This window comes from Epinephelus fuscoguttatus, linkage group LG12 (assembly GCF_011397635.1).
Source record: "Epinephelus fuscoguttatus linkage group LG12, E.fuscoguttatus.final_Chr_v1".
Classification (NCBI taxonomy): domain Eukaryota; kingdom Metazoa; phylum Chordata; class Actinopteri; order Perciformes; family Serranidae; genus Epinephelus; species Epinephelus fuscoguttatus.
This window is the reverse complement of record NC_064763.1, coordinates 17,914,283-17,925,237: the sequence shown is the minus strand read 5'-3', so window position 1 is coordinate 17,925,237 and position 10,955 is coordinate 17,914,283. Positions and strand designations below refer to the sequence as shown.

At 39.9% G+C, this 10,955-nt stretch overlaps 1 protein-coding gene across 2 annotated transcripts in view; it reads right to left on the bottom strand.

The window, feature by feature from the left end:
• Positions 1-4,387: 4,387 nt before the first annotated feature.
• The window catches only part of spns2 (spinster homolog 2 (Drosophila)), a 97,602-nt gene continuing 91,034 nt past the window's right edge, over positions 4,388-10,955 (bottom strand). For both annotated transcript variants that reach the window (XM_049591879.1, XM_049591880.1), the window contains exon 13: positions 4,388-9,824. In XM_049591879.1, coding sequence (XP_049447836.1) covers positions 9,810-9,824 — 15 coding nt within the window. In that variant the 3' untranslated portion in view covers positions 4,388-9,809. The remainder of the gene's footprint in view (positions 9,825-10,955) is intronic.

Sequence of the window (10,955 nt, the reverse complement as noted above, 5' to 3'; positions counted from 1 at the left end):
TCCCAACAGAAAACACAGCAATGTCTTAGTAAAAAAGAAACACTTTTTGTGGCACTATACTGGCTGGAAGTGCAGCAATGTCTCCGTAAAATGCAACCACATTTCGTGGTACTATCCCTGGTGGAAAAACAGCAACAAGTGGCTAAAAACCCACTAGAAACATTACTTGCTAAAAAACAAATGGTTTTGTTGTTTGTTTGTCTCAAACAGTGGTCTGCAGTTTGGCAGGCATCTTGCCTAGATGACACACCATCCACCATCTCCTCCACCTCCAGATGAAGTCAGCTCGTATATTACGTCACCCAAGAAATGTTGATATGACGTATGTTTCTCGGCAGACTGTTATTTTAAAGTCACAGAGTAATTAAATATGACTGTGGCTGTCACCCTGCAACATAAGCCTATTGTGTTCTAACTTTATAATGATATGCTGTCTGCCGAGATGAGCCGGTTTCAGGTTTGATTTACGATAATAACCATTTGAGGGCGTTTTTATTTCGACCTTTAGATGTTTTAACTCCAACTAGAGACACTCATCCTAAAATGAAACTATTTCTGATCACTTGGGATGAAGTAGAACACAAAGTTGTCAAAGTTGCCGATCGGCAGACTAGTGAGGACTAGTCAGACCGATGCGTTGAGAACTGATGAAGCCGCTTGGATAAGAGGCGAAACGTCTTCTAGACAAAATCAAAGTCCAGTTGCCTACGATTTAATTGTTGCCAAAATGGAATTGACCTGGATAAATGAGAATATCCACAGACCTATTACTGGATTATTCTATTCTGGATTGTTCTCTCTGAGAATGAAAACTATGAATGAAAAGATGGCAGTTTCTATTTTTGATACATACAGTATTTTACATGTTTTTACTCAAGTTTTAATAGTACTAGAAGTCTAGTATTTTCTGGTCCTTTGAAGGTCGCAGAAGCAAAAAAGTAACCCAAAAATGTTTGCTTTCTTTACCTGCACTCGTCTTCTAAATTGAAACATCTGAAAGTCACCAACTTTTTGGCAGGGGTAACATTTATGTGATGTTTTTATTTCAAATTTGGCACCTTCACTTGGCTGTAAGTTTTCTTTCACACCTTGCCATTCAGTCTTTGCACACATGCTCACTGACCATCTCTAGGCATCATTGTCCAGGGCTGTCAATTGAGTCATCAGCTGATTCACAATCAACCAATAGCACAGTGACATACCTCCATCAACTTAGCATCTTACAGCTCCTCATTTTGAATATCGTTCTTTCTAAGGCATAGTTTTTTCTTGCTGCAGTCGTGCGCGCCCTCCACCTCCCCATCATCACCACCCAGTCTTTACGGATTCATCAGCCTCATCTGCCTCGGCAGTCAGCAGTCTCAGAGTCAGCAGCCACCACCTCCACCAGTGTCTGGACTCCATGGGGAGATTTATCTGCTGCTCAGATGTCCTCGATCACAAAATATCTCCCTCTGGTGTCCAAGCGTCAAAGACTTCTCAGCACAAATCTTCGGTTAATCTGTACACTCATATTCTGTATTAAATATGATCTTTACTTCATTCTTCTGTCTCTCTTGATTGAAATTAGATTTTGGTCATCAGCAGTCAAACGTTAAGGTCACTGTGACCTAGTCTTTCTCATTCTCGTAAATGTTCTATCTCAAGAACACTTTCAGGTGATTTCTTCAAATTTGGCACAAACGTTCACATGGACTCAAAAGAACAGATTCGATCTTGGTGGTCGAAGGTCAAAGGTCACTGTGACTTCACAAAACATGTTTTTGGCCATAGCTCAAGAATTTTGGTTGCATTTATTTTGTCCATTTCATTCAACACATGACCACATTCAAAGTAAAGTATTTTTTTTACTGTGAGTGCATATAGCTTGCTTTTTATCTGAAAGCAATACAAACCTAATGTATTATGTTTACTTCAATTGAAAGCTGACTTTATTTTTCATGGGTAAATTCCAAAACAACAGGCCACTGTGACATTTAAAAAATGGATGACCCCTAAACAATGCTGCTTTTAAACCCCAGAACGGGCTGACATTTTGAAGCTTCACATCCACCAGCGGCTATTTTTCAACCTAAATTTACCCCGCTGTACAAAGTTTGTCCTCTGTGAGTTTAAGTGGCAAAGTGCAAATGGAAATTCCAGTGCTCGCTAGAATGGCTCCCCTTTTCCTGTGTACGCCCCAGTGTTTCCTGCCTACTGCATGACTAGGTGTGTTGACTTTGAGATTGGAGTGTCTGACTTTGGGGTACGGATCGGTCTGACTGTGGGAAAGGGTGTTGGTTTCTCCTGGTCGTTCACGGACGGAACATTAATTCTCCACTTTGAGCTTCCTCTGGCTCCTATATAATCTTACCCTCTTCAAACTGATCTGTTTAAAATGTAGCTCTGGCTAATTAAAGGCCGCACAGTCAACTTCTCAAGTTTTCTTTTGTCACAGATGCAGTGTATACTTACTCTTTGTGTTTGTGCAGCCCTGTCATAGACAAGTCCATTAGTGCTATTAGCTGCCATGTTAGGTAACTCTGCCCTTTCTAATGAATGCCAGCACACAGAAGGCCTTTAACTGCGGACTTCCTCACTTCCTGTGAAGGTAAATATTATGTGTTTTTCGCTGCATCCACAGCACGAATGTGTCATGTCTGTGATGTGTCAGTGCGTCTGCAAACCACTCTGGGGGACTGTGAGATTGCTTTACAAACTGAGCCTTACAGAGACCTGCTTGAGTGCACCTGAACAATACAGCAGTTCATTCAACTCGGGCTTTCTCTCACCATGATAAAAATCAGGCCTTTGAGAGCCTCTGCCGAGATGAGGAGAGGAGGAAAATGGCATCCAGATCTCAAATGTGGTGTTTATTTTAAAATAAAACAGTCTATGCATTGATAACTTTGACCTGACAATATCATGACCTCTGACCTCCTTGTGTTTCCTCTCATGACGTCATTATTATTATCGTAACTTGTACAGTGTGCTATTTATCAGTCTAGATTGTATTGGTGTTTGGAGTTAAAGTGTTGGAGGTATCGACTTCATATTTGTCAATAACAAATATCTCTGGTTTGAAGTCAGAGAAGTCACGAAGGCATAGTCAGAGTATGTAATACATGTGGTACATAATAGCATAGAACTAGTCTAAGGCTCAGTTATGTAACACTGAAGACAGTTTGTACTGTGAAAACTAACATTTTTAAACTGTTACTGGCTAGACTTGTCTTTGTTACGGAGCAAATCAAGCTCTAGATGAAAATCTTGTGAAACAGATCAAGGGAACGTACACTGAACAAACACTTAAACACTCTGACACTTTTGTTTTTGCCCTACTTTTTTTTTTACAGTGTGGCATTGTGACAGCAAACGGTTTGCTAATGCCAACGTTATGAGAGAGTAAGGTGATGGTATGGGCTGGCATATGCTATCGACAATGAACACAGGTGCATTCTATTGATGGCAGTTTGAATGCATAGAGACACCGTGTCGTGATCCTGAGACCCATCGTCATGCCTTCATCCGCTGCCATGACCTCATGTTGCAGCATGACAATGCACGGCCCCATGTTCCATCTGTACACAATTCCTGGAAGCTGAAAACATCCCAGTTCTTACATGGCCTGCATAATCACTATACACCAAACCAAAGTCTATGGCGTCTATGGGGATCTACTCTGTTTTGGAGCCAGCCTACAGTGGTCATTCGATGAACTGTAGTTTTTAACACTTCCGCATTGGCTTCATTTTTCATCCTTGGAGGATGCCACAGATGCCAGGAGCAAAAACGAAAGTGTTGTGTTTAAATTCGTGGTTCAGTGTAATTAAGCAAATAATAATTTCTTATTGGAGACACTGCTGGAAGTTGATTTGTTTGGATGTGATGAACGTCTGACAGAACGAAGAGACACAACACAGCGATATGAAGTGATTAAATAGGTTTATTTGATTTACAGACATGTACATTTTCTATCAACCCCCTGAGGGAGCATCACAGTTCAGTTCTACAATAATATCCTTTGATTTCTCTACACTTCTCTTGTATTGACTTGCTCTAAAAATAAAAAATAACCTCTGTTTTCTGCTCAACATCAGAAATAGGTTTCTTTATACATGATTCTTGTATGACAAGAAATAGCACATTCTCAATACATCACTTCAGTGATTATTAACATAGAATTACTCGATACAATGGACTTATATACTTCTAAAGGATTGCTGCTAAATCAACTAAATTTGGCAAAGTGAAACTCAATTCATGACCCATCTGACCAGAGCCAACGTCCCTTCTCACGACAGATGACAGCATGTCAGCATGTGTACTGTACTGTGAGCACGAAGTTGATGCTGTGGTTCAAATAAATCCCTGAACAATAAGTGTGCAAAATGGTTTGATCAGTTTAAAAAAAAAAAAACCCACAACATTTACAAGAGCTACAAAAATGAATGCAAAAATATTGCACCCTAAACATGAGACCAATAAGTTGTCTTGAATCCATCACATTGCAGTTCCTTTTGTGTGTAATATGTGTGAGATGTCCAATCGGTGATCACAGTAAACAGGATGAATCCTTGTGATGTAAAAAGGTATTGTGTTGTTTCATTGTGATACAAAAGGATGAACAGGCATTTTCTAACCCAACGACATACAACAAAGTGTGGTATACTCAAACTTTAAACTTCCCTTTATAGATTATTCTTCATTATGGTAACAAACAAATAAATACATTGCATCCAAGCCATCATTTACAATATATTAAAGTTGCTGCGTGATATAGCTATATATATATATCTCTCTCTATTGTAGTTATTACAAAAAAACCTCATTTGGTAACATTAAGAAAATCAACAAAAGGAAGGTAAGAAGCTTAGTTCATTAAGAAGATGTAGGTGTGTAAACACGTCAGGTTGGACAGAATCACATTCAGAGAGCTCCACGCAGTTGGAGAGAAGCTAAAGCTAATGATCTGGCAGCAAGGACACAGCCCACACAGCACCCCACACACAGCCAGTGAGTCATGCTCACACATCGATGCTACAAGAACCACCTCAACGCTTCCCTTTATTCCTCCGCTAAGGTCACTCCATCCTCCTCCTCCTCCTCCTCCTGTGTTTTCTTGGAGGTCTGCAAAGTGCTTTTTTTCCCTTTTATGCACCAGTTTTAAAACCTTTGACTCCATTAGTGGCTCCAAGGTTTCAGTAAAATTGTATCCACCAGGTAATAAACAACAAAATCCTTCAGGGTAGCTTCTAAGTAAATGAAGCGTTTGCGTAAATCTCTGTATGTACAAGCACCTAGCTAAAGCTTTGTTTCTGGGATTCTAAATTAAAGATTAAAAGAGTGATGACATCAAATCCAGGTTTTATCAATTGTGTACTTCTATTTTTATGTACAGGGTTCCCACACATTTTTACCAATACATTTTCAGACCTTTTCCATATTATTGTAACTTTAATTTACTTTTTATTATAGTAGTTTAGTATTAATGGATAAGCCTATATAGCAGTATAACACTTCCCAGGCATTTGAAGACAAAGAAACTGCTAGCACGAGGTGACTTTACTTGCTCATTCTACATTCCCGCCATCAACTAGGTGCATATGCCAATAGACCAGATCTTCACATACGGGTACTTCACAAAACATCAATGCCACGCCCCTTTTTGGGGATAGAAAACCAAAGGTCATATAGATGCCAATTTGACGTATGTTTAGATGATGATAATTTTGACAAGTTTGTATTTCCCAGCTTGTTAGACAGTAACATCTGGTTGAATTTAGGTTGGGTGACGTTTAATGCCAATATCAATGTAACGTAGAATACTGACAACAGATGAGGTTGATATTTTGTTGGTTTTAATTTGACATTAGCTAACATCTCATACTAACATTATTTTGATGTAGAGGAACGTAATTTAGTTGTAAGGTATGGAGGCCAAAACCTAACGTCAGCAAAATGTCAAAATATTAACATCCACACAAGGTGAAATTCTAGTGTTGTTAGACATTTAATGTCTGTCCAACATAAGAGTCCAACGTCTTTGTGATGTCATATTAAAATGTGGAGCCAGCTGGGTTATTTCTTGTTACAGTTGTTTTATGGACATGTCTATTCATTGATTTTTAGAAATTTAGGTAGATTGTCATCATGTCCCCCCGGGCTTCTTCTACCCAAGGGAATGAATGACCCAATAAACTGTGTTGTTGTACATTTGATTGAACCATCAGGTATTATTAGACTCAATGTTGTCTGAAAATAACTGACAACAGTCTGACGTTGTTGTGCTGTGTGACTGTAAAGTGACTGCAGCAACCTTCCACTCAAGCTAACATTAGCTATCCATCAGTAGAAACTGTTGCCAGCATCAATTTGTGATTTATGGCACTGACGGTGAATATTCACGTATCTTATGTGGCTCAAATCTCAGTGCGAAAACCTCGGTTACCTTCCTATACAACAGCATTTCAACATTTTTCTGTTTCTCTCCTGATGCGACAGCTGTGTGTTTCTTTCCCCCAAAAGGAGTATAGCCTTGGCGATGACGTAATTCTGGTCTTGTTTTTATGTAACATATGACACTTGTGACAATTCAACAGTCAGACAGCGCAGTACTAGATTTAAAGTTAGTAATACAAGGAGCGTATTTTGCATAATATTCGACATTTTTTGGGACCATTTCCAGGCCTGGAAAACAGTTTTTCTAATTCCATAACTTTTTCAGGAATTTCATGACCGTGGGAACCCTGTGTGTAAACCTCCATGTTATTCTCTGGTGCATTTATTGAAGAGGACTCAGTTTTTCAGCTCCTGCTGTGACATCTGAGGACACGCTGGTCTGGTTTCAAAGGGGGATTCCTCGCCATCAGTCTAACCTGGGGCGAAAGGATTTCCTGTTCCTGTCTGGGATTTTGATTCCCCTCAGTAATAAACTGATGACTGTGACTCCAGCTCTTCTCAAAGGTCCTTTCTTCTAATCGTGGAATGGGATATCTACAATTGCGAGGGGGAAAGGTCTCTTTTCACAATGCCTGGTATTGTAACCAGTGTGGATTGGACTGGAATCCATCATTAAAAGCGACTGTGTGGGTGTCGTGTCCGGAAATTCAAAACCAACCATCAGAAAGCTGCCCCTTTAAAGAGAAAACTAGCTCACTGATAAGGCAGTGTGGATAAAAAGGTTGGTTTCCTCAAAAATGTTTGTATTGCTTCTCGTGTACACAAAAACACAAGTGCTACTCCTTAAAAAGTCAAAAGAGTAGCATTTCATTTACTTTTGGGAAAAGCATTATAAATTATAAAACATATATAGTCCAGTGTCCACTTTAAATTGCCCGGATTGCATCAACGTCCTTCTGAAACAATCATAGGCAGAAACCTCCAGTTTCAAATCCAACATCACACAGAACAAAAAAATATAATAATAAAAAATAAAAAAAAATTACAAGAAATCTTGTGAAAAATAATGTGCAGAAATCTCTCATCTCTGTCATGTTATCTGGCACTGTCTTTGCTGATGTTAAGTGCTAAAAGCTAAAAATAAAAACAACATGTGGGGGTCAAAAGAAACAGCTGTTGATGTGAAAGCTCCAATTATTAAGGCTGATTCACTGACCTCTAGACAGTAACACTTTTGGCTCTTGGTTTGACGGCTATGTTTACATGCACAGCACAAACTTCCATTGGTTATATGAGAATACTGCATTCATCATGTAAACACTGTATTTACATTTGAAGTACATCTTGTTAATACTGTGATTTAAGGAAAACTTCACCTGCTAAATTACCATTCGATTTCAATTAATTGCCCTGTGTTATGTTGAATTAGTGAAGAAAGCTTTGTTTTTCTCGCATGTCTCCAAGGTGGACGAAATTTGCGTTTAAGGGTGTACGACGCAGGATTGTCGGTTACTGTTTGTCAACACATTTGCCAGCGAAAAAGAAAGTAAGAGCCAACACCAGTTTCATTCTCATTTAGCGTTTTGCCTCGCTATATTTGTATTTTTTGGTCGTTGTGTGTCTTGGATGCCTGCTGCTTACAGTCTGACACCTGGTCGCCACCTTTTTATAAAGCCCTGACATCACGTGAGCGCTTCAGGGGTACACACACACACACACACACACACACACACACACACACACACACACACACACACATACATATCAATGTCCCAAACACAGAAAATAAGAAAATACAAGCAGAGGGCAGAGTCTCTGCAGGAAAATACACTTCTAGGATTTTCTTTTTAGCGAGCCATAAAACTTGAGTACTTTTACATTAAGTTCTTTTAGTATCGCTGATAATACTTACATACTTTTATGTAAGGTTTTGAACGCAGGACTTTTACTTGTGGTGGAATTAACTAATAATATTCACTAATATTTTTATGCTTTTTGCAATCAAAATCTGAAGTTTTTCAGAAGCTATAACTTGGTTTACCTCTTTACACCTGAGGGTTTACCTAATACCTAATACCTGGAACAATCTGTTCCCCATGAGGTTCTTATGCGGTGGAAATGTGAGTTACATCTCCAGTTAATAGGATAAACCTTAGAAACAACTTAGCAACAGCTGATATTTCTAGTCCGTTCAGCTCACAGAACCCTCTGGGACAGTGACGGTGGACAGTGAAGGTCAATCAAAAACTTACATTGCATTCTGTCACAAAGTGTGTGGGGTCAATGCGAAATGAAACGTGGTAAATCAATGGCTAGCGTCACTCACCACGTGACTTTGTCCTTGCAGAACCCCCACAGAAAATGCATGTATTTAGGAAATAGTGAACATGTGACTGGATAAATGAGACTTGATGATGCACCAGTTGTGTGAGAGTTTGTAAACACGTTTCTTCGTTTTTGGATTCTCCATTCACTGTGAAGGGTGGTGCAAAATACAAAGTTTTTTTTTTCCCTAAATTCATTGTAACATGGGGTGAATTATTGATATACAAATGGTATTTTTGCAGGCGAAGTATTCCTTTCAGATTAGCAGAGTAATCTGATGTTAGTCCTATCATTGGAGGCTTGTTTAAACAGATGAACACCACTTGTGAATTATATTCCTGCAGCAAATTTAAACAAGTTGCATCATTGGCTCCAATTTACAGCTTCTGTCTGTTTACAGGGCAGAATGAATTGGGGAAGATTTGCATCAGAGCAACAGAGACACCAAACTGCAGTTCATAAATGCAGCTGCTTCTGTTGTCTGGCAGAGATATGCAAACTGCTTAATCAAAGTCATTTGAATTATAGTGTGCATGTAAACATAGTCAGTGATGAAGTCATGAGGGTTGTCGGTGGTCAGTGCAAAGTCTGAAGGAATGTAATGACGCTATGGCACTTGGTGCAGACTGACAGCCGATGTAACAGACAGACAGACAGACAGATAGAGATAGACTGTTGGACAGACAAGCAGACAGACAGGGCAGGTTCATGGTCAGCATTCAGTAGTATGACATCAGGAGTTGGAGGGGTCACGGGGGATTTTGCCACCCCACCTCCTCCCTGGAAGGTTCAGTGGATCCTGGCAGACAGAGGTGAAGAGGACACCAGCTGTCAGCCGGCCGGGTTCAGCACACTGCTGTGCGCCTTCTCACCGACCTGTGATTTGGAGGCGTTTCAAGGAGGGGCAAGACGCTCCCTCGTTCCAGTTCTGAGCAGCCTCCACCAGAGTGTAGAAAGGAAGAGCAGCAGGAGCCAAGAGGAGGATGATCGTAGCGGTGACAGCGGTGAAGAGAACATGGATGTGGTTTTAAAGAAGTGGATCAGCTGCCCTCACTTTTCAATCTCCATCCTTATTGGGTTTGGTTGCTCCTTCATATGGCTCCTCATGTGGCTGTCACCTGAAAGAGGGAGCGGGACAGAGAGGGGAGGAAATGGTGCAGTTAGAGTCCGGCCTCACCACAGGATATTCTCGTGTAATTAATGTTGAGGTCGAAAGCTCCTGAGCCATCTGTTAGGACCTTCCTGATAACGCCTGCACACCAGGACCAGCCTGTGACCTACATATTTCCCTGTACACAGCATACCAACACATAACAGTTTGTATAATGCAGACACCCCCGATCTGTACAGCATGCTATAAGCCACAGTAACACACAGATGCTGTCTCTCCAGATATGCAGATTTTTGCAAGAATAGAGACTACATAAACTAATCCTTGCACAGTCATTTTATACTTTGTACTGTGAACCTCTAATTCATTTTGCTCATTTCTGCACAAATTACCACTAGAAACTGAACTGCTCTTTAATTATAATTCAGATATATTGTGTTTTATATTGTAAAGACAATGTTTTAACATTTCCTGTTTTTATCATAATTCTTTTATAGTCTATACTTACAGGGTTTCCCCACACGTGGAGTTATTTGTGGTGGCCCGCTACAATGTCATCAGCTGGCGCCACGTATTGATTTTAAGTTTGGAGCTGGACTGTTTATTAATCTTTATTGATTTTGTTCATTAATTAAGAGAGTTATTGGAATATTTATACCGTTTGGTTATTCACTGCACCGCACTCTCGGAAAGCAGAGCATACTCTGTGCACAGATGGAGCAGCAGAACATCAGGCGCAGTGAAAGTGAAACTTAATTGTTCATTGTGCTAATCTAAAATTTTGCTTTTGCTCGCCTCTGCAGCAGCTGCTCCTCTCATCTAACAAACTGATCAGTTCTCATTGGACAAGAGTTTTTATTTAATTTTCTCTTACTATGTTTATGTTATGCAACAATACATCAAACAAATTCCTTGTATGTGAAAACCCACATGACAATAAACTGGATTCTGATCCTGATCCAGATGCAGTTGGTCGAACTTCATATGGAAAGCAGTCATTATATGCATTGGTGTCTTCACTGGAGAACTAGTACAACTGTAACGTTTTTTCCTCGAACTATGGTATAGCTATGGAGACGTAAATACACACATATCATGTCTGCAATAAACTCCACCACAGACATTTATTTAAATTTGA